At 41.2% G+C, this 24,451-nt stretch overlaps 1 protein-coding gene across 1 annotated transcript in view; it reads right to left on the bottom strand.

The window, feature by feature from the left end:
- The window catches only part of mtrex (Mtr4 exosome RNA helicase), a 48,059-nt gene extending 24,286 nt beyond the window's left edge, over positions 1-23,773 (bottom strand). Inside the window, 14 exon segments of the mRNA XM_036595089.1 lie at positions 1,416-1,517; positions 2,466-2,576; positions 8,909-8,988; positions 12,554-12,685; positions 13,253-13,370; positions 13,924-14,022; positions 16,065-16,189; positions 16,332-16,422; positions 16,682-16,856; positions 18,727-18,839; positions 18,978-19,040; positions 20,911-20,977; positions 22,356-22,499; positions 23,655-23,773. Of these exon segments, the coding sequence (XP_036450982.1) occupies positions 1,416-1,517; positions 2,466-2,576; positions 8,909-8,988; positions 12,554-12,685; positions 13,253-13,370; positions 13,924-14,022; positions 16,065-16,189; positions 16,332-16,422; positions 16,682-16,856; positions 18,727-18,839; positions 18,978-19,040; positions 20,911-20,977; positions 22,356-22,499; positions 23,655-23,752 (1,518 nt within the window). The 5' untranslated portion in view covers positions 23,753-23,773.
- Between the last annotated feature and the right edge of the window lie 678 nt (positions 23,774-24,451).

Genomic DNA, 24,451 nt, shown 5'->3' with positions numbered 1-24,451 from the left:
ACCCCCCCCCCCAAAGGTCAACTTGTGTGGTTTAATTTATATCAAAACAGTCATAATTCATTTGTTCAATACAATTTTCCAATGTTTTCCTATAAAATTAAACAGGCTGTTTTTGTTACTGTGCCTTCAAGGTTGATATGTAAATGAGTTCAAGCTGAAACACTGAAAAGCATCATGCTTGCGACATCACAACCATGTCTAACCCAAAACAGGCTGCATCTGCAGTCTAGTTTATTATATTGACGAATGAATTTACATATATCAAACTACATGGGGGGGCTGGGGGGAGCTCTGCGAGTCTGGTTTCCGTGCTATGAGCCCTTTAAAAAGAGCTCCTCCATCACACGCCGAGCAGCCTGGGGATCCAGAGGAGACATGGCAGAGGTTCTGCTTTGTTCAGTTCTGGCAGACTCAAGGATACCAGATGTTCCTCACAAAGCGTTTTGGATGGCAGCTTCCTCTGAGCTTCCTGCCAGAACCGAGACGCCAAGGGCTTTTATTTTTTATTTATTTATTTCTTTTTTTTTAATTCCAACAGCTCGAGTCATGGCCTCCTTCTCACACAAACAATACGTGGCCTTTTGGAGTGAGTCCGTGGCCCAAAGGCCTGCATGTTAGTGATGGAGGAACAGAGTGTATATAGAGTGAGAGATGGGGAAACAGTGTATGAATTAAGCACTGTGTGTATTGCATTACCATATCACCTCTGATTTTATACCTGGTCTAATGTCAAACGGTATAGAGACTGTGCGTTCACCACTTGTAAATGTGGGCTTTTACCTACTAATTAAATGAAAGTAGAAATAAGCCACAGTGACATGGCAAGTGCCATCATACACAGTCACATGATAGTATTTATCAAAAATGGAGTTTGTTTCCTCCCGTCCACCCGAAAAGCTGCCCAACTCCATCAGCTGTGCCAGACAACGGCAGAGAATTTCTAGTGAGCAGAACCGCCACTCAATGTGTCTTCCGGATTTGTAAGATGCTAAAGGGCGCTAGAGAGCAAGTCTAAAATGAATGGGCTCTTATGCACAATGTCTCAACATAACATAAAATATTTCAATCCTGCTGTCACACGTTTTTGAACTTCACATACAGGATCTTTTAACAGTACCTTATGTACATTCATGATGTCGGTGAGCATAAACTGCCAATGAGCCCATCAGCTCACCAACCGATTGGTGCTCAGCGGCATTACCTCCAACCAGTCAGCACTCAGTGGCATTAACGCCAACCAATCAGCACTCAGCAGTAGCACTGCAAGCATACTACTGCCCAAAACCTGTTCACTGTAGAAAACACATGTCTGAGCAGGTGCCAGAATGTGATTGCTGCTCTGTTCAAGGTGTCAAAAAAAAATAAATAAATAAAACAATCCAACAGTGAAGATGCAGTAACGTGGACATGCTTACCCAGCGGAAGTCCTTGCCATCAAACTTGCGTGCGCTGGTAAACAGTACAGTTCGTGCAGGCATGTTGATCCCCATGGCAAATGTCTCCGTAGCGAACAGCGCCTGGAGAAATGAGAGTTCAATAACTAGCCACAAATACACTCACACATTAAAAGGGGAATTCCACAGATTTTTCCAAATATACGCATAATTGAATGATTGAAAAACAGAGGCATGGTGTGAAACACTCAGCAGTGGTGATACGTCCACCTCTAAAAACTCCCTCACAGAAAGATACTACATGAAATGGTTATGAATATATGAACTGCCTGATGTCTGAGACATTGATTTATGATAGTTTTTAGTTAAGGTTTTGGCCTAAAATCTACATTCTTAATGTATTCTTGGCAAAGGGGTACATGCAGGGCATTTTGAGAAAAAACGAAGATTTTCCACTATTTTCCCCATCATCAACATTCCAGAAGACGTGTAGGTTCACTGGTGGTTTTGGATAGTAAATAAAATGTTTGTGTTGTAGTCATAGTGACCCCTGGTTCCCATCTCCACCACTCTAAAGAAATCAACCATTTCACAACAAACCACTCAATCACTGTTTACATCTCACACACTGAATTACGGAGAAAATTAGAAAAAAAAATGGTGGAATTCCCCTTTTACTGATGGACAAAGGGACGGCTGCTCCACTAACAAGAACAATTTTGAAGACTGATCTAACGATAGTGACTGACAAACTAAGCAGCCCTAATACAAAGCGATTATGAGAAACTACAGCAAGCTCTTGTACAGAATATACAGCTGTGTGTAAAGGTTTAAGCACCCCTGGTTAAATTACATTTTTGTTGAGTGCCAATTTTCAATCCCATGCATTTTTCCAATACAAATAAACGGCTTAGACTCAGAATCTGTAGATCACTGACATGACGACACAAGGTCTACTCTATTCATTAAGATAATCGCTAGCTGAACACCTCTATCCTCTGTGATAGAGCAAAAGATCTCTAATACATACAAGGCAGTGAGGCTAAAGGACAAAAAGTCAAAGGCTCCTACCTTGAGAAGGCCCTCAGAGAACAGGATCTCGATGGTCTCCTTCAGAATGGGCAGCAGTCCACCATGATGGATCCCAATGCCTCTCTTCAGCAGAGGGAGGACATGCTCCACCTAAAGACAAACAGGAAAAAGCATGTTAAACAGCTCGAGTCTGAATTTTTTCCAGTATACAACAGTGTTATACACTATCAGAAACTGCAAGAGAGTTTATTAGTGAACACTGAACAACTCCACACTGTTTGAGGTGAGTGAGTGAGTGATTTAGGTGTGTAGTTAGCACAGGGCTAATTGGTGGGATATAAACTTCCATTACACGTTCGCTACTTTAGCCTGAAGTTTTGGAACAGGAAGCAAGCTTCAGACACCAAACATGTTTTGGCTAACTGACTACTTTTTGGGGGTGGTGGAGGAGGAGGCAGTGTAAATTAGCTGATTCATTATTTCTTTAAACTAATTTGTACTCACTCTAGATCAGGGGTCAGAAACTCAAATGTTAAATGAGAGCCATTTCGTCCTTTCAAAAAAAAAAAAAACACAACCAGAAAAAAAATCTGCCTTGGGAGCCACAACATTGTATGTCCATTTATTTAAGTAACGTTTTTACCATCTGGGCTGTAAATATGTCTCAGTATGTGCTAATGTACTAGTATAGGCAAAAAGTATAATACAAACGAAAATGCAGACTTGCTTTGCTCTGCTTTATCTTTAGCTCAGCTATAGCAGCTTTTCTCGCATCTCCAGCCAGAAACTTTTCCTCAAAAGAACAGTAACTTGCAAAACGTCTCGCAACATTCAACTTTTTACCAGGCTGAAAGTCAGCTTCTCATTCGCCAGCTTCTTGTTCGAATTTTCCAGTTCCACCTTAAAGGGCGCCTGAGGAACCAGAATGTTACTGCTGCACCATTTAAGGTGGAACGGGCAATTTAAAGAAGCTGGTGAATGAGAAGCTGACTTTCTGTTTGACAGTTTCTCGCTGCAGATTAAACGTACCAGAAAACCAGCTCGAGTGATTATAAATGCAAGCAAGTCCATTTGTCCCCAAATGATCAATGTTCATCTTAAATCTCTCTCTTTGCCTTTTCGTTAGTTACTAGCTAGGCGTGACTGCTGTCTGCTGTGCCATTCTCCTGTTTGTGAATTCTTAGTCATTCCATTCTCCTATTGGTGGATTTTTAATTGTGGGCACAGTCTCACATTTTACCTCAAATCTTTGACTCTGGCAAAACTTTGTTGTTGGCCATGTTGGGACACAAAGGCACCAAAAGCACGGATTTTACCCCACAACCAAATAATTCTTATGGTGGTCCAATGGTGGTCCCTTTCCACTGATGAATGGGGAAGAGAGAACTGAAACTGTGTAGGGACAGACAGACTACAGTCTGAAAATGTAAATCTGCAAAAACCACCTGTATGGCAGACCAAAGGGTTCAGGTACAAATAGGTGTACCAAATAAACTGACTCAGTACAATAACAAAAATCAGAGCTTATGCTTCCTTGAGCTCAGAAGTCACCATACAAACCCACAAGCAATCCTGGACAAGTTTATGAACCTGAGCCAGGAAGCGAAATGCTGTTCAACACCAGGCACATGACAAAAACATGCTCTGGCTGGAGTTCTGACTGACACAGACGCTCTACTGTAACTGAACACATCCAGTTATTCTGAGTGAGTCAGAAAAGACCTGCAGGATGACCTTACAGGACCAGCATGTGGAAAAACGCTGAGAGCACATCCACAGGCCAAAAAACACAAACACTCTCCATCCCAGCTGAGTGACGGGAAAGTCTTGCATGAAAACTTGATTTACGCTAAAAGCAAAATTGGACCGGAGCTGTCCTTACAGCATCTCAATGCATTGCGAAAGCCACCATGAGTCAGAGCAGCAGGCCGAGAGGAACCAGAGCTGTGGGAAGGTCCAGGAAATGTGGTGGTGGTTGCAGGGGTTAGAGATGGAGGGATGAGGGAGTCACAGAAGATAAAAAGAAACAGACAGTGTCCTACAGAGTTCAGCAGAGCTTTACAAGCCTCTTAAAGTGATAGTTCAGTGAAAAAATTAAACTATACAGTCTACCCCAAACGTAGCCATGTTTCATGTCTGAAGTTCCTTTGTTCTACCTTCAAGCTGGAGTAACGCAAGCCACCAATTAGGATGGTGCTAACTGCGTACCATAATCATCACAATAATTAAGCTTATGGAGTTGTTTACCCTCCTGTTTTCCACAAAGACTAACATCATCTATTCTTGAGGTCAATTTGACTCCAACAATTTAAATCTCTGAGAAATATCAAAGTTCTCTTGGGAATTACCCCCGTATTGTCATGTGAACTATCAGAGGTTCTCGCACTACTACAGGTGTGGTTTCATCAGGTTAGGGGTGTCACAGGTGTGGTTACGTCAGGTTAGGGGTGTCGCAGGTGTGGTTACGTGAAGTTAGGTGTGTCGCAGGTGTGGTTACGTGAAGTTAGGTGTGTCGCAGGTGTGGTTACGTCAGGTTAGGGGTGTCGCAGGTGTGGTTGCGTGAAGTTAGGTGTGTCGCAGGTGTGGTTACGTCAGGTTAGGGTGTCGCAGGTGTGGTTACGTGAAGTTAGGTGTGTCGCAGGTGTGGTTACGTGAAGTTAGGTGTGTCGCAGGTGTAATTATGTTAGGTTAGGTGTGTCGCAGGTGTGGTTGCGTCAAGTTAGGGGTGTCGCAGGTGTAATTATGTTAGGTTAGGTGTGTCGCACGTGTGGTTACGTCAGGTTAAGGGTGTCACAGGTTTGGTTACGTGAAGTTAGGTGTGTCGCAGGTGTGGTTGCGTCAGGTTAGGGGTGTCGCAGGTGTGGTTACGTCAGGTTAGGGGTGTCGCAGGTGTAGTTACGTCAGGTTAGGGGTGTCGCAGGTGTGGTTACGTCAGGTTAGGGGTGTCGCAGGTGTGGTTACGTCAGGTTAGGGGTGTCGCAGGTGTGGTTACGTCAGGTTAGGGGTGTCGCAGGTGTGGTTACGTCAGGTTAGGTGTGTCGCAGGTGTGGTTGCGTCAGGTTAGGTGTGTCGCAGGTGTGGTTGCGTCAAGTTAGGTGTGTCGCAGGTGTAATTATGTTAGGTTAGGTGTGTCGCAGGTGTGGTTGCATCAAGTAAGGGGTGTCGCAGGTGTAATTATGTTAGGTTAGGGGTGTCGCACGTGTGGTTACGTCAGGTTAGGGGTGTCGCAGGTGTGGTTACGTGAGGTTAGGGGTGTCGCACGTGTGGTTACGTCAGGTTAGGGGTGTCGCAGGTGTGGTTACGTGAGGTTAGGGGTGTCGCAGGTGTGGTTACGTCAGGTTAGGGGTGTTGCAGGTGTAATTATGTTAGGTTAGGTGTGTCGCACGTGTGGTTACGTCAGGTTAGGTGTGTTGCAGGTGTAATTATGTTAGGTTAGGTGTGTCGCACGTGTGGTTATGTCAGGTTAGGGGTGTCGCAGGTGTAATTAGGTTAGGTGTGTCGCAGGTGTAATTAGGTTAGGTTAGGTGTGTCGCAGGTGTGGTTACGTCAAGTTAGGTGTGTCGCAGGTGTAATTAGGTTAGGTTAGGTGTATCGCAGGTGTGGTTACGTCAGGTTAGGGGTGTCGCAGGTGTAATTATGTTAGGTTAGGGGTGTCGCAGGTGTGGTTACGTGAGGTTAGGGGTGTCGCAGGTGTGGTTACGTGAGGTTAGGTGTGTCGCAGGTGTGGTTATGTCAAGTTAGGTGTGTCGCAGGTGTAATTAGGTTAGGTTAGGTGTATCGCAGGTGTGGTTACGTCAGGTTAGGGGTGTCGCAGGTGTAATTAGGTTAGGTTAGGTGTATCGCAGGTGTGGTTACGTCAGGTTAGGTGTGTCGCAGGTGTAATTAGGTTCGGTTAGGTGTGTCGCAGGTGTGGTTGCGTCAAGTTAGGTGTGTCGCAGGTGTAATTATGTTAGGTTAGGTGTGTCGCAGGTGTGGTTGCGTCAAGTTAGGTGTGTCGCAGGTGTAATTATGTTAGGTTAGGTGTGTCGCAGGTGTGGTTGCGTCAAGTTAGGTGTGTCGCAGGTGTAATTATGTTAGGTTAGGTGTGTCGCAGGTGTGGTTGCGTCAAGTTAGGTGTGTCGCAGGTGTAATTATGTTAGGTTAGGTGTGTCGCAGGTGTGGTTGCGTCAAGTTAGGGGTGTCGCAGGTGTAATTATGTTAGGTTAGGTGTGTCGCACGTGTGGTTGCGTCAAGTTAGGGGTGTCGCAGGTGTGGTTACGTGAGGTTAGGGGTGTCGCAGGTGTGGTTACGTGAGGTTAGGGGTGTCGCAGGTGTGGTTACGTGAGGTTAGGGGTGTCGCAGGTGTGGTTACGTCAGGTTAGGGGTGTCGCAGGTGTGGTTGCGTGAAGTTAGGTGTGTTGCAGGTGTAATTATGTTAGGTTAGGTGTGTCGCAGGTGTGGTTATGTCAGGTTAGGGGTGTCGCAGGTGTAATTAGGTTAGGTGTGTCGCAGGTGTAATTAGGTTAGGTTAGGTGTGTTGCAGGTGTAATTATGTTAGGTTAGGTGTGTCGCAGGTGTGGTTATGTCAGGTTAGGGGTGTCGCAGGTGTAATTAGGTTAGGTTAGGTGTGTCGCAGGTGTGGTTACGTCAGGTTAGGTGTGTCGCAGGTGTAATTATGTTAGGTTAGGTGTGTCGCAGGTGTGGTTACGTCAGGTTAGGTGTGTTGCAGGTGTGGTTACGTCAGGTTAGGGGTGTCGCAGGTGTAATTAGGTTAGGGGTGTCGCAGGTGTGGTTACGTCAGGTTGGTGTGTTGCAGGTGTAATTAGGTTAGGTGTGTCGCAGGTGTGGTTACGTGAAGTTAGGGGTGTTGCAGGTGTAATTAGGTTAGGTGTGTCGCAGGTGTGGTTACGTCAGGTTAGGTGTGTCGCAGGTGTGGTTACGTCAGGATAGGTGTGTCGCACGTGTAATTAGGTTAGGTGTGTCGCAGGTGTGGTTACGTCAGGTTAGGTGTGGTTGCGTCAGGTTAGGGGTGTCGCAGGTGTAATTACGTTAGGTTAGGTGTATCGCAGGTGTAATTATGTTAGGTTAGGTGTATCGCAGGTGTGGTTACGTCAGGTTAGGGGTGTCGCAAGTGTAATTATGTTAGGTTAGGTGTGTCGCAGGTGTGGTTACATCAGATTAGGTGTGTCACAGGTGTGGTTATGTTAGGGCCCTAAAACAGAGGGAATTTTTTTTGAAGATTATTAAATTGCACGTTATATTGACCTCAATACCATCCAAAACAACCAAAACAAATGTGCAAAATCTTAATGTGTCTTATGTTTCATACAGCTAAAACAGTCAAAGTGACCCCAAAGAACACACAGGTATACAAAATGTGCACAGGACATTGAAAACACCATGCTGAAAAATCATGTTTATCTTATGTCTACCAAGTTGTTCCCATTAAATTAGTAAAAGGGACCCAAAGATAATTAGACTTGATCATGTAGTTTGACACTGTATGACACACTGTTACCTATAAACATGGACTTAAATATGTCACAGCTAAAAACAGCAGCCTGAAGCATGAATGATTTACATACTTTTGTGATGTTAAGATCGTCCTTCAGGAGTTGAAATTATGAAAGCTAAGGTTTCTTTTCTATGCTATTTCATTTTAGTAGGAGTACACTTAATTTATAACAAACTCTTCCCTTAAAAAGTTTCCATAATATGGGCCTTTAACATTTGAGAAATGCTGCAACACCGGGCACAGAGCCGCCTCCTGCTGAGCTCACCACATTTAATGCTCAACTTTTCTCTTTAGTGGCAAGAATGTTTGCACCCAGCACTAATTGAGTGCTTGTCTGCATGTCATTAGTGTTTTGTTTTACGACTGTAAACATTTAAAATTTTAAAAGTTAAAAATAGCACGGGTTTCATTATCATCCTGAGCTAATGGTGTAAATCAGGAAAGCAGAAAAACACACCACACACAATATAGACTATTGAAGCAAAGCAAATACAACACAATATAGCCTAATCTAAGCAAATACAACACAATATAGCCTATTGAATTTCACTGTGTAACTGTATAATCATGTAGTATAAAAAAAAAATCCTAAAAAAAAATAAAAAAAATAAAAATAAAAATAAAAAAAGGATGTGTAGCCATTTATCCATGACTGATAACTTCATATAATCAAAAAAGAAGAACACGAACATATTTAGACAGCAATGCCAGCAGTGCGGCGTCTGGGACTCGGCCGCTTCGCAAGCACAGCGTGCGTGAAAGCGCTGACCAGTTAACATGAGCACCAAAATGAAAAGCAAGACTTTCGACGTCGCTCACGCCACGCAGAAGCAGTATGTGTGAATCAAGACTTAGATTTGACACTTTGCTGAAAGCCCATTTAATCTTTGTTTTTCAGTCAAATGTTTCGCCGAAATAAAGTGCCATTTTTGACCAATTTCGAGAGCTGACAGTTCAGTGCATCTCTAGTGTATGTGTGCCTGTTTACCTGTGGCAGCTTTTTGTCTTCATCTGACAGACAGTCGATAGCATTGCTGAAAACCTCCTCCACCAGTTTCTTCTCCTCATCTAGATGGACAGAGAGAGACAGAGCACACAGTGAGCACTGAAAGATCTAAAGGCTGCAGTGATTAGTTGGCATCATCTACCATAATCTGCGAAGGTTTTAGGCCAACAAAGAGCAGTGGTCTCTCACACAGCACATTCAGCTTAATGCTGAAGTTAATCCAAATTTTCTCCCCGTGTGCATGAAAGCGTGACACTTACGATAAACAGCCAATCATGTGAGTGGTTTATTTTTCAAAGAAGGAAAAATAAATCTATGGAGAAAGTAAATATGCAGCAAGTAAAGCACTTATAGCAGCAGAAAGCAGTACTGTCAAAGTTAGAACTTAAAGGAGTAATATTTACTTTATATTCTAGGTAAATATGTAATATGATTTGTTTGCTCTGCTTTCAAGAGATTGACAACACAAATCTAATGAAGAAAAAAAAAATCTTTACTTATACAGCATTTTTCATGCCGGTTGGCAGCTCAAAGTGCTTTTCAGACAGAAAATAAAGCTTAACAATAATACGAGAAATTATGAGTACTAATTTAAAACTATAAAATGACAGATCAAATTAAAAAGATAAATACCATGAGACGTAGAGTTTTAATTAAACGCCGAGTTAAAAAGCTGCGTTTTCAGATGTTTATTGAAAGTGAGCTCTGAGCTTAACTGTCTAATAAAAGGTGAACTGAGCTTCACAGTTTAGACGCATAATAACAGAAAGAGTCTCTCCACGTTTTCTGCATTTTACAGAAGATCAGTATCTGCAGATCTAAGATCATAAACAGACAGACATTCAGGAGCTTTAAGGTTATTTAGAGCTTCAAAAACCAGCAGCAGAGCTTTAAAATCTCTCTAAAAGATCCAGGCGGTCAGTGCAGTATGTAAACGGGGGTGATATAAGCTCTCTGTGTTGGTGTTGTGAGGATCCGTGATGCTGTGTTCTGTCTGAGATGTAGAGGATGGATTGTTTTCTCCAATAAGATGAGCATTACGGTGATCAACTCTGCTGAACAAACACAGCAACAAGTTTGTCTTCATCGGTCTGAGATAGAAAAGGATAAACTTTAGCGATATTTCCCACATGAAAAAAAAAGAAAGTGACCCCAAAAAAAAAAAAAAAAAACGGAAAGGTCCATCTCAGTCAGAAAACTGTCTCTGATTGGTCAGAAGCTCAGAACTGACTGGATCAATAGCTGTTTATGAAATCTCTATCACAACCGGCCCTGCAGCTGGTTAGACACCCAGCACAAGCTGTATCAGCACAGCACATGCAGTGGTGATTTATCCCAGTAAAAAAGTGACCTATCATCATAAGACAGAAAATCCAGGCTGGACTGAGATAAGTTTAAAGTTAGCTGGCTAATCAAGAATGATTCTTCATGAGACAGACTGAGAATAGCCTTTTTTGCACATACAAAACACTACATAAAATTACAATAAACACAAACATTAACAGGTCAGGCCCATCAGTGTTGGTCTGACCTGTTACCACAGACACAAGGGGTTTCCTAAATATTGAATTCACAAAAAACACAGACTAACTGCTAGTTTAGTTGACTACTGAGAATTTTCTTCAACCCTTTAAAAAGGTCCTCGAGTGGAAAGAGCACCTGATCGGAAACACTGGCAGGGAGACGAGGGTTTTAAGTGAATGTGGCACAATGAGGACAGTTTCCATAATTACATACAGTTTAGTCAGAAAGGAGAGCGAAAAAGAAATCAAGAAAGACAGAGAGAAAGAAAGGACAGACAGAAGCAAAAAAAGGGGAAAGGGGGACAAAAAAGAAGCTGAAAAAAGAAAAACAAAAAGAAAGACCAAGAAAGAGAGTGACAGTAAAGAAGTGGAATGACAGTCGAGTAGAAGAAATGAGAAAAGTCACAGGGAGAGAGAACTTTATTTCAAATCAACACAAATAAGGAAGCACATTTTTCCTGTTAAAGAGACACTTAAAGTGCTAGTTCAGGAAATAATCAAATTTCCCAAAATCTCAAGAGAGGCCTTTAAACTGAATTACAGTACGAGAGCAGCGTAAACACATGCTCCAGAAATAAAGTTAGCACTTCACCGCTTTTCCCCTGATCTTTTAGGCACTAGCAACACGCTCCACAGCCTGTATTTAGCAATGCTAGATGGCTAAACCCAGACAAATCAGGCTCCAACACATTAAAATTCACCAAAATGAAGGACTGGAGTCTCTTCACCCGCAGCCATTCAGAGCTAGTGAGCAGCCTGTTTTTGCTTCAATGAACATCACCTGTCAAACACGCCTGTGGCTGTGACGATGCAGATTATGAAAATCAAGTCACGGTGAATTTTTATTGTTCACTTGGGTCATTCTGATCGACTGTCAGATACTATAGGAAGTGCAGTGGGTGCTTTGTCCTATTTCATTTAAACAAGAATTCCACCAATTTTTAAAAACATTCTGCATAATTGAGTGGTTAAGATGTAAACAAAGTCGTTCAGAGTGGTTTGGTGTGAAATGCTCCGTTCTAGAGAAACTTAGTAGTGGTGATAGGAACCAGACGTCCACCTCGAAAAGCTCCCTCACAGAAAATTATTACACAAAACAATTACGAACACACGGCTTCATGCCATATACAATGTTTTAAGATAATCAAGTAGAGCTGGGCAATATAACCAAGTTTATCATTACTGTGATAAATTACATCACAATGTGTCACAATAGTGATCTGAGTATACAGTGTATGTCAGTATTCAAATAACACTGACTAACCATGTTTCATTACAAAGAGAGCATAATTAGTTCTGTTTAATTGTGCACTACAGTGTGTGATGGGCTCAATGCAAATCACTGAATTCCCAGTTTTTGTTAGTATTTTTTAAAAAGCTGCACTAATTTGCTCCTGCACAGAAGTTTATTAGATGTACAAGAAATATAATTGTTTTTTAAAAACTTCTTGAAGTATCATGATGTTCCATTTTTGCCACATCGCCCAGCTCCCATTTTAAGAAGGTATTGGCCTAAGGCAGGGGTGTCTAGTCTTACCCACAAAAGGCCGGTGTGGCTGCAGGTTTTCACCTGTTTGAAGACTAAGACCAACTGAGTAAACAAGTGGAGTCAGAAGTGTCACTCCAGCTTGTTTGGAGTGAAAATCTGCCCTTTGCAGATAAGACTGGACACCCCAGGCCTAGAGTTAAGGTTTCCTAAAAGCCACGTCTGGCAAAGATGTACATGCAGAGTGATTTAACGCAGAAAGAAAACTTTCTATTCTTCCTCTTTAGATTTCCCACCAATTTTACTATCATCAGCATTAAATATAAAAACTTCTACTGTTTTATTTCAAAAGCGCTCTATAAATGTTCATATGATCCACACAGGCATTCTGACAAACTGTAATACACTACAGGAAGTGTAGGGGGGGCGATATGACTTCTATTGTTTCATTCCAACATAAAAAAAAAGTTTGATGCTTAGATAAGTAATATCCAGCACAAACTTTAAGTGGATAATGAAGGTATTACAGCAAGATTAGTCAGTGTGTGTTAGTCAGTGTGTTTGTTAACTCTGAAGGAGAGTGCACTACTGTGTTTGCAAATAACAACACCTGTGTACCTGTGTTAAAGTCCAGTTTAGACACTTGCAGAGCGTAGGCCTCACACTCCTTTTTGCTGAAGCTGAAGATGATGACAGGCTGGAAGTTCCTCTCCATGATCATCTTCACAATCTTAAACACATTGGATGGACCTGGAGACACCATGTTCCATCACTTATTTCCATTTAAAACTACAGTAAAAGTGACAGTGCTGATGGAAGACAAGGTGCTTAAACACTTATAGAACCTATTTTACATCAATCAATAAAATCTGATGTATCAAAAGTGAACCATCGTAGGCCCCTTATGGTGTCCGTGCCCTAAATTGCCCATTCTTACACTCTGTTCAAATACACTACATGTCCAAAAGTTTGTAGACAGCATTTCTTCTGTAATGAGTGTTAACAGGGAGTTTGTCCCCCTTTACTGCAGTAACAGCCTTTACTAATTGAAAGTTCAATTCATACCACACTGTAAGTAGATGCAGATATTTTATTATTACAATTTAATGACAAGCCTGTTCATACGAAAAGCAAGCATAATTGACTGCACGACTATGTAATTCTATTTAAATAATTAAGTCTTGGAGATCGACTATAAAGCAAAACAATAATTTGACTTAACGAGCATTTCACAACAAAATGTCTTATCCTAACTGTCCCCCACCACAATTCATACACTTTTAGCACATCTGAGAGAAGTATCGCTTTAAATCTTACCTTTAGTGCCTCCTCTCCTGCCTTTGGGGTCCCACTTCCCCCCACCGCTGCCCCCCTGGTCTCCGGCATCCCGCAGCACCTGCATGGCTGTGTTAAAGTTATCCTCCCTAAACTCACCCTTAAAAATAAATAAATAAATAAATAAATAAATAAAAACCCACAGGGGAAAGATAGTTAGATAGATAGTTAGACTAATTTCATCAACATTTACAATCTGTGTTTAATACTGTCAGTTTCTTCCGCCAGAAAAAGTAGTTCCAGCAGTTTAGAGAAACAATGCAGGAACAATACAGGTATGCTGAAAACAGTGCTGTTCTTAGATGCGAAGACAAAGGTGGACTTACCAAACACAGAGAAAATATATGTAGTTATTTAAGCATATTAGCATATTATAGCATATATTAGCATATTATTTGTAATCACGTTAACTTTAATTAATAAACAATTGAGCGCTTCGACAAATTACACAGTCTGAAAAAAATAAGATGACAAATTCATGCGAGACCAAGGGGGCTTCTTTTTCCAGACAAGGGCATCTAGATTGTGCTAGTCAAACTTAATTAAAGGGGATAAAAGCATCCTAGAACACAAAACCTCTCACACTTCACCTGTAAATACCCCACACAGAGCTCCTTACAGTTACTGAGAAGCAGAAAGCAGATCAATCTTACATTCTCATCCACGACCAGGTGAAGTCCGTCGCCCCCTGCTGGAAATATGTAGTGCTGCAGTGGAGTGGGCCGGTAATCTGTGTACACCACATGGCACGGCTGGATACAGACAAAAACAGGACAACAGAATCTGGTGATTTTGTGCTTATAACTGCTTATAACACCAACAATCAGTTGAAAGATTTTTTACTACAGAAGAAACATTAAACTAAATTTTGGAGTTGACTGACAGATGTGGAGGTTCTTGCTAGTTCACAAATTTGGCAGAAACTAGTTCTGGACACCGCAACTAGCTGTTGATACATGAACATGTGCCACAATTCGATATGATGATATTGAAATTAGATGATGGCTAAAGCTCATATTTCAGCCATGGTCAATGTGCAGCTAACAACAACTTTAGTATTGAGGCTATAAAAGAAGCCTTACTGGCCTTTTATAGTTGGTGAAATATATAGGTTTTATGTAGATACTTTAACACAATGAAGGTGCCACAAACGGTTCTTAAAGCGAGACAATGCAAGATCCTTTTTCAGTTCTCTTAAGAACCAAGTTTAAAAAAAAGATGAGTAAAACAAAGAAAAAAAAGGCTTATGCTGGCCATACACTGCACAACTTAATCTTAACAGATTTCTAAAATGGAGAGCATCACAAACTTAACAGCAGTTTGTTACAGAATTTCTAGTTTTTTTTGTCATGAGGGCACTTAGACTAGACGACAAAGCAGAGAGAGAGAATAACCTGTATAACGAGTTTGGGCTACAAAAAAGTACTCAAACTCCCAGAGCTAATATGTGGTGAGAAGTGCTGATATTACAGTGAGAGCTGGAGAAATATTTCACTACAAACTGGCAGCTGAGCTGAAATTGTAAAGAGAGTGCCTTGATGTCTGGATCCAGCATTCTAAACATTATAATGGCTCTTATCTGCCTGTGTTTTACATGCAGCTCCGTTGTTCAGGCAGTGCGCATACATGCCTCTTCACCCGTTTCTCCACTCTTCCAGCTCTCTGATTGGCTGTTTGAATCACTCGTTGAGTAAATCTCTGACCTTCTCACACTACAGGACTCATGAATGTTTTGAGTCATAAATATGTTTGATAATATCAGAGGGTCTCACGTCAGATCTCTTCAAATTTTGATCAGAGGGCTAAAGATTCACTCATTTCTCCTCTCACACTAACAGATCATCCACACAGTCAGTCATTTCTCCCAACCTGGAAAATCACTTCAGACTATGAAAATTTGTCGCAAGTGGCAAATTGGGGTTAAAAATCTGCCTAAGAATCGTGTAGTGTGGGCCCAGCCTTAAAGAACCTTCCTTTAGTAAAGGCTGAACAACAATTAAGGGGTTCTTCCTAAATCATGTGGAGATTCTTATAAGGTCACATCTCTTTTCTCCTCATGAACCAACCACTGAAGGTTCTGTAGGGAATCAAAAGAGGTTCTTCTATGGCAACATTTCTGACACCTTTATTTTTTAGGAGTGCACATTCATCAACCTCTAAAGTGGGTATAGATACAGAGGTAGATAAATGTGACATGAATACTGTTGCAAGTATTTAAAGGATCAGTGCAACATCGTTAACAAGAGGCCCGTGATTTACTGATGAACTCTAAACAAACATTCATAGTCTCAACTATGAAGTAAATATACAGTTTATGGCTGCACTCAGACTGAGGAAAATCGGATTTGCTTCTCAAATTAACTGTCCACACATGAACAAGTTATCAGATTTGATTTGTGTATCCAGACATCACCAGTCTATCTGCATGGGTTGCCGTAGTAAGGATGTAGGCGCCAGTAACGTGGATTTCAAATGTGGATGCAGGAGAGATGGAGGTGCATCATGTCACCCTCTAAACTTAAATTCTCTGGCATAAGCATGAATCTTTGGAGCTCTTCTGGAATCACAGCACTTCCATCACTCTTTGACACTGTTGTGTTGTGAGTGACGCAAAAGACACTTTGAAATTCGATTTGATTTTAGAGCATCCGGACTGTGACACATCTGTAAAAATCTGATTGGAATCATATTTCAAACCACCTCCAAATATAGTTTGGATCCAGTTTGCAAAAATCGGATTTGGACTGGCAGTCTGAGCAAAGCCCATGAAATCAGTCCTCTCTGAACCGTGTACCTGTTTGTGCAGGTGGCAGATCCACTCAGCGAACTGTCGGGCATTGGGGATGGTGGCAGACAGGAAGACATAGTGAACATTATCGGGGAGCAGGATGATCGTCTCCTCCCAAACCACTCCACGCTCTGCAGGACACACATTTTACTGTATTAGTAAACATACTGTGAATTTGGTTCTTATCACTGCCCCCAGACCACTTCCAATATATGCACATTCATATTCATTTGGGGAATTTAATAAACATCTAATGATATCAGAGTCATATACCTGAGTCCCTCATGTAGTGAATCTCATCAAAGATGACCCAGGCCACCTCGCGCATGACCTCTGACCCTCGATACAGCATACTCCTCAAAATCTGAAAGCAGGCAATCCCACTCAGTAAATACTGACCATCTACCAATAAAAGTTGAGCCCAATTTGTATTTTCATAATTAACTGGCTCTAAATGTAGGTATTGTGATACAAACTGAGTCTGTTCTACAGTTTCTCATTAGGGTTAACTGGATTTTTACGTGCTCTGTAAGGTTTGTCCAGCTCACAACATCAGCTATCTAAGAACACATTTGTGGGCGGAGCATCATAATTTTCTTTAACCACAGAAGAAGCTGGTGTACCTCTGTGGTCATGACGAGGCAGGACGCTGTGGGGTTGATGGTAACATCTCCAGTCATTAGGCCGACATCCTGAAACTCCTCATACATTTCTCTGTACTTCTGATTACTAAGAGCTTTAATAGGGCTGGTGAAGATCACTCGCTGCTTCTCTCTCAGAGCCAGAGCAATCGCATACCTAGACACACACACACACACACACACACACACACACACACACACACACACAGGTTTTGCTATTCAGTTAACATGAGGTGGATTGAAACAGGACTGCTGTTCTTGAAGACTATTATAGAAAACCATTTAGCCCAATTATTACTGTCAGACTGATAAAACCACACACACACACCCCCACACCCGGTTCATACTGGTTTAAAACAATGATTCATCTTAAAACCTATTCGGACAAGATTAGTTTGGGGGAAGTAGGTAATTGGAGTTTACCAATTATTTAAGAAACTCCATTTCCACAGAATATGATAATGTTTATACTGACATGCTAATTCGCATGGGGTTAACAGAACTTGAGGTTATTTCTACAGCTCATTTTATAGAAGGTGGAAGGATGTGGAATTTTTACTGATGTAGGAGAATGCAGTCAGTAAAATTGACTGACATGGCACATTAAGACTAAAATCACTGAGAAAAGCTGGGGGGGAGAAAGAGGAGGGGAAAACGACATCAACCACCTCCTCATGTGAAACTAATAAACTGTCCAAATAGGGCTTTAAAGCTGAAAAACTATCCTATCCTACACTGCAGGCTCATACTAATCAGATGTTTTTGCTGACTGCTTAGATTACAGGGGGGGTTCTCAACCTTTTCCACCTCAAGGCCCACATGTGTATAACTACAAAGCATAGCAGCCCACAGGAAAACTAAAATACTAACTTTAAAAACTTTAAATCCCACTTTATTTTTCTTTTCTTAAATGCTGACACTGAAAACCTGAAAATTAGGGCCTGGAAAAGATCTTATCGCACATTCTATTTGTCAGTAGGTTTGCAAAATTTGCAGGTATGTTACAAAACCTAAAAAAACACATGGTAAGTGATGCTAAAGAAGGTGGAAAAAGAAAATGAAAAAAAAAAAATAGAAAATGTACAAAGTAGATATGAATTGTGATTTGGTGCTGCAGTCCATGAAGTTCTCACTGAAAATACTCCACTGGCTTTTCCAAATAAGTAATTGTTTGGTCGCTGATGCTCAAACAAACATATCCTCCGCGATTCATGATTTGGAATCAAGCACGTCTTCTCTACTACTTTATCGCTCGTCTATAGTTTAACAGCAGCTTGTGTTAAGAACCTGTACAGGGTCAGTCGTTAAAACAGTCATTACACTGTACAGCGTCGACGTGCCTCTAGAAGAGAAAGAAAGCCATCTCTGTTGAGGAATTCCCTCATTTCATCACAGAGCACGTTTCCATCAGCAGTGAACTGAACAAGGCTCGGTTTGAAACAGACTGAGACCCAAGGGTTTCTGCCAGACCAGTTAAGCTGTTTGTTGTAGACCTGAATACAGGTGGAGTGCTCACACATCAAAAACGGAGTGAACTAAAGAAAAAGGTGTGATAGTCCACATCAAAGCGCCCTGAGAAACAACTTCATCTCTGGCCAGTCGTCTGCATCATGCGTCCGTGGCTGAGTTGTCTCAGACTGTTGACGTTTAATTAGGCCACTACTGTGATGTTTTTATTTGTACGTCTCTATTAATACTTATTTTGATTATAATATGAAAACGTTTAATTGATAGATTTTTAATTATTAAGTTAACCATTTTTCCACTTGTCTTTATGACTTACAGTGATGTTACCGGCCAAATATGAATCACGGCCTCCCTCTGAGTACAGGCCTGCGGACCACCAGAGACTGCTTCACAGCCCACTGGTTGAGAAACCCTGGATTACAGAACCTCCCCAGATAAAACTAACCCAGTGTAACAGGGATTTATATGCAAAAACGTGGCCATGATCTGCAGGTTACAATGGAAAAGAAACTCTAGCTGCTTTGACTTTGTAAATAACAGCACGTTAGTTTCAGACTCACTCAGCACACACGGTTTTCCCGGCAGAGGTGTGAGCCGACACCAAAACTGACTGATTGTTGTCGATGCACAAAATGGCCTCCCGCTGGAAAGGGTCCAGAATAAAGGGGTATTCCTGCAGGAGAGGAAGTGAACACAGAGCACATTAAAACATGATCTATTCTTATTTTTCTTTGGGTCTCCATTAGCTATTACACACCTTCTACCAACGAAAACGACACTATGCATAACTGAAAGCAAACAGTTATGTTACCTTGGCTGCTTTTCCGACTCGCGGCTTCAGCTGTTTGTACTCCTCATCTGCAGGTAGCGCCACCTACAGGGAAGAGAGGAAACCTCTCACAAACAAACTGGCAACTAAACAACATTTTTCTCCTATCAAGTCAGGAAACTCCACAATAAAACAATGCAAACACTACACAAAAGTCATAGAATAGGTGCACAAAACTATAGCAGCTCACAGAGGAACATTTAATATTATTCAAAAACAGTCAAAAGACATCGGTAGATGTTCATGTTGCATGAGTAACAGAGGCCTGCCTCTTCAGATGAGCTGACAGAGCTCAGTTTTATGCTGGAAGCAGATGAGGATGGTCTTCTACACAAGGTATTTTCCCCTCAGAGTCACAGCATGTTAGTTTGTCAGAGAAATATATTTTCAGTGTTTCTGGACCTCAGCAACATCAGCTAGAGTAGTTAGCCTAACTTTCTCAGCTGTGACCTTAACAGCACACCCTCAACAAAGTGCTCACGTTCAGGCACGCACATCTGGAGTGGCAAAGGGTAAACATACTTACTCGCAAATACATGCAAACCTGTTGCGTTTTACTGAATTGTTAATCTGTATGTTTTCTCCCTCTTCCCATAATGAAACGTTATGAACTCTCGAATTCAGATTTCAGTATTCAAATACTGACACCTCAAATGGTTAACTGAGTACTCAAATACCCACTCATACACTATATGGACAAAGGTATTGGGACACACCTCTTAGTCATAAGATGCCACTGTTGCAAAAAGTTCGTGAAATTTCTTCCTTCCTAGATATTCAACGATCAACTGTGAGTGGTATTACTGAAAAGTGGAAACGTTTAGGAACCACAGCAACTCAGATATGAAGTGTCAGACCACGTAAAGTTACACTCGGCTCACTGAGTGCTGAGGAGCAAAGTGCATAAAAGTCACCAACGCTCTGCTGACTCAATAACTGCTGAGTTCAAACCTCCTCTGACATTAACATCAGCACAAAAACCGTGCACCGGGAGTTTCATGGCATTGGTTTCCATTGCAGAGCAGCTTCATGCAAGCCTTACATCACCAAGCACAATGCCAACCGTCAGATGGAGTGGTGTACAGCACTCCGCCACTGGACTGTGGAGCAGTGGAAACCTGTTCTGTGGAGCGACTCATGCTTCTCTATCTGGCAGTCTGATGGACGAGTCTGGGTTTGGTGAATGGCGGTAGAACGCTACCTGCCTGACTGCATTGTGCCGACCGTAAAGTTTGGCAGAGGAGGGACAATGCTATGAGGTTGTTTTTCAGGGGTTGAGAGGAAGCTGTTATAGCTGCAAAGAGGGGACCAACTCCATATTAATGCCTATGGATTTAGAATGGGATGTCATAAAAGCATAGGTGTCCCAATACATATAGTGAACCTCTGGGTTTGGATGCAATTTACTATATATTACCCATGATGGTGTTTTATGTTCAGATTTACCACTTAAGCCTGTAGTGATGTAATCCAGTTAACTCACATTGGGTTCCGCAGTGGCACAACTGTCTAAGGCAGGGGTGGTGAACTCCAGTCCTGAAGGGCCAGACCCCAGCACAGGTGATTTTCCATCTCAAAACACATTTGATTCAACTAGTTAACCTGGAGCTAACCTGCAGGTTTAGGTGGAGAGTTCAGAGCAGGAAAATCACCAAACTGTGCCGGACACCAGCTTTCTAGGACTGCAGTACGCTACCCTGGTCTAAGGCTTAGCTCTATAAAAAAGGGAGTTACGAAAGTCGCTAATTATCTGCACATTATCAGCAAAAATGCCTATAACATACAGACAGTGTCAATATTGGCTGGTATTACTCCCAAACTGAAGTGTTGGTCAATTCATAGAAAAAACATGCAGAGACTTTAACAAGCTTTTAACAGTTTGGGTGATGAAAGCAGGCTGTATGTGCAGACTCACTTCATGTGTGCAGCCCTCCACCGTCTCAACCTGCTCCACTTTCACTTTAGGCATCAGGTCTGCAAGACTGAGAGAGAAATCAATACAATTAATGAACAATTGCTTAAAGTACAGCTGCATATTATATGGCTTCTTTATTCTCATGATCAGCCTTACTGATTAACAATGATTTGTGTCTGGTGTGCCATGACTATCCTACCAACCACAGTTCTAGATGAGTTTCAGTGGATGTTGTTTTGATTATTCAATTTACCCATGTAAAAAAATGAAAATACAAAAAACACACATATAATAATAATAATAATAATAATAATAATAGCATTGAAAAACAGGAAAATGGGTCAATTCTTGTTTTTTATTGAAATAAAAGGTTGTATAAATTAAGAATAAAATAAATTCTATCGCTTTAACCGGAAATAGACATGCAGAGGGCACGCAAATAACTGAAATCAGGCCTGTTTGTCACGGTTGTGCTGAATCCTGACTCCCCTTCGCATGCACGCACATCTCGCAGGCATAGACACTCGCGATTTTGGTTGTCTCTGTGTGCAAATAAGGGTTAATCCAGACTTTTCCTTAACAAAATACAGCACAACAGGACCTAAAGCCAAACACTGAGTCTCATAGTGATTGTTTAGTTTAACATAACAAAAGAATTGGATGTTGGTGCAGCACTCAGAGGACTCTGACTCCCCCCAGAGGACTGATTTTCTCCCCAATTTAGTCGTCTCCAATTCCACCCGCTAGTTAGGACTCCCCCAATCACACGATACTATCAACGCTAGGAGGGCGAAGGCTAACACAGGCTTCCTGTGAAGCCAACCACCCCTTCTTTTCGAACTGCCACTCACGCAACGTCATTGGACAGCTGAACGTGCTCAGAGGAAAGTGCCAACCGCCAGATTTGATACGTCAGCTAACAGACGCCTGCGCTGACTAGCATCGCTTTGAATGCTGGGGGGGAACTCGCAATCTCCTGATGATAGGGCCAACGCTTAGACGGTTGCGCCACTCGGAAGCCAATAGAGGACTCTGATTTGAGGAGCACTGATAAATGGCAGGAGTCCTGTAGAGTCTCCTCCCCACATCACTTCAGTTTTTTGCTGATAGAATAGCTACATTAGATATACAAACACTAATTAAACGTCACGTAGTCGCCCAAAATGCCAGGACTCAGCCTATCTTGTCAACATTAATGCCCGATCTTTCCTGTATCTTTTACTGCCTGATTTCTGAGCTCCTGACACAACACATGCCCTCTGCACGTTTATTTCAGGTTCAAGTGATAGAAAACTGTCAATACTAGATTTGAAATGAAAATCGATTGACGAAAAGATACATATATATAAATAAATATATATATATATATATATATATATATATATTATATATATATATATATATATATATATAAAGTAATTTGGTCATGAGTATCTGAGCCTTACTTGATCTCCTCTGCTGAGACTGTCTCCAGCTTGGCTTTTTTACCAAACACCACCTCCTCAGTCCCATCGTTATCTGCCTCTCGCTTCGCCCCTGAGACAGATGGAGAGTCTGTCTTGTCTTTGCCATGTGTGCTGGCTGTTTTCCTGAAAAACAAATGGAAAAATCACTCAATGTTAGTTCATCTGCAACTACACACTAAAAGCCGATACACTTATCCTTAAATCAGTGACCTCAACGATTCAATACTAGCGTTTAATATCAGGTCTGGTAGGTGTCTCTCGCGGGTGTTTACTCCACAAAGAAACACACCGCTAACAAGCTGACACCACACAGTGAGAGTGTGTGCAGTTTCAGGATAGGTTTGTATTATGGGGTTGGATTTTCCCTTCATCACGAGTCATTATGTTCAGCTGTGATCTGCATGATACCTGCACCCATCGATCTATACAGCACCACTATACAGTTCTATACAGTTATTGTTACAAGCTTGACAATGTAACCATAACAGAACCCTTTTTGGTGCTAGAACAAAAAGGTTCTACATAGATTTAGCTTCAATCCAAACAGCCATAAATGGTTCTATATAGAACACACGCTTTTCTAAAAAAAAAGCAATTCCCTTTACTACAGAACCCTTGAAGAACCATCTTTTTAAAAGGTATATCAGTGAGGAACACAATCTACTTTTTCCTCACTTCAATTTTAGTTGCTCACTCTTCTCACTTTGGAGTTGCAGCATTTTATTTCAGACCAAAAGCATCCAAGAAGAGAAGAAGACAGTCTAACAAACTTTAGTTTCTCTGCTGAGATATGCTAAACTTCCACTGCAGTGCTCCAAGTTACTCAGTACTTAACTTACTTAAGCGGTATTATGAGCTGCTACTTTGGTTGTTCAGCTTTGAAAATGTACTCTCATGTTTAACTTACTTGAGTCAATATTGAATTGAAGTAACTCCACTACAACAGAAACACAGCCTCAGTCTCTACTCATCTGCTCCAACACAAGCACTTTATTTTCCTTTCTGTTTCTCAGCGCAGCTTCTACAGTGGTCCTGGAGAGCACATGTTAATGTTTCCTGCTGTCACACATCTCCCTCATCGTATCAGCTCATTTTAAACACTTTGAGGTTAATCTTGAAGACTCAGAGCAAAAATTGTTAAAGTACTTTAAGCGTGCTGAAGTCAGTTAGCCGGTTAGTGAACGGCATGTGGTGAGGAGGCTAACTAACTAAAGCGCCACTGTGTTTCTGTTTATAAAATAAAGCGCTTTATAAGAACCCAAACCCGTATAATCCTACCCGGGCTGCGCTGTAGTCTTTGAGGATGGTTTTTTGCTGGAACTGCTCTGTTCCTCCTCAAACACGCTGAACAAATCCCCTCCAAATGCGTCCGCCATGCTGCTCGAAAAAGACACAAATCCCACAATGCAGCGCTCTTTCCGCTTAATGAGCGTTGACGCCGTAAAGTCAAAACCAAAAATGTGAACTGTAAAAGTCAAAAAGATTTTCATTATTTTATGTTAATTTTTGTATGAAAAAATGATTAATAGTTTTACTAAATAAGTACATATTAAACATAATTAATGAACACAATAAATAAAATGCTAAAATAATCAAAAGAAAAATGTTATTATTTAATAATTTACATGGTCGTTTTATCTAATAATGTCAATTACGTTACTACTTTTGTGGAAATTGTTAAAATATGGGATAATTTAAATCTTTTTCCTTTTCTATGACAAGATGTAAATTTACTGTCTGCTGTCCGTTTATTGTTTGCTCGACTCGCTTACTCACCCACTCACACTCATTTACTCACTCACTCTATTTATTTATTTGTTTGTTTGTTTATTTATTTAACTTGTCACCTATCAACCAAATGTTCTTTCCTGAGCTCCATAAATCTAAAGGTAATTGTTCGATTTAATTTCATTTTAAATACTGATGATACCCACAATATGCTAAGAAATATATATTGATTTAATTTATCACGATAACGGTATCATATCGTAATTTTTCACCCATAACTTCATGATGATATGATACAATTTGATAAGCCACTTGAAATAAATATTTTTGCATGATAGTAATGTGAG

This window comes from Colossoma macropomum, unplaced genomic scaffold (genome assembly GCF_904425465.1).
Source record: "Colossoma macropomum unplaced genomic scaffold, Colossoma_macropomum, whole genome shotgun sequence".
In the NCBI taxonomy this organism is placed as follows: domain Eukaryota; kingdom Metazoa; phylum Chordata; class Actinopteri; order Characiformes; family Serrasalmidae; genus Colossoma; species Colossoma macropomum.
Note: the sequence above shows the minus strand (reverse complement) of the source record. Positions and strands in the feature narration are given on the sequence as shown.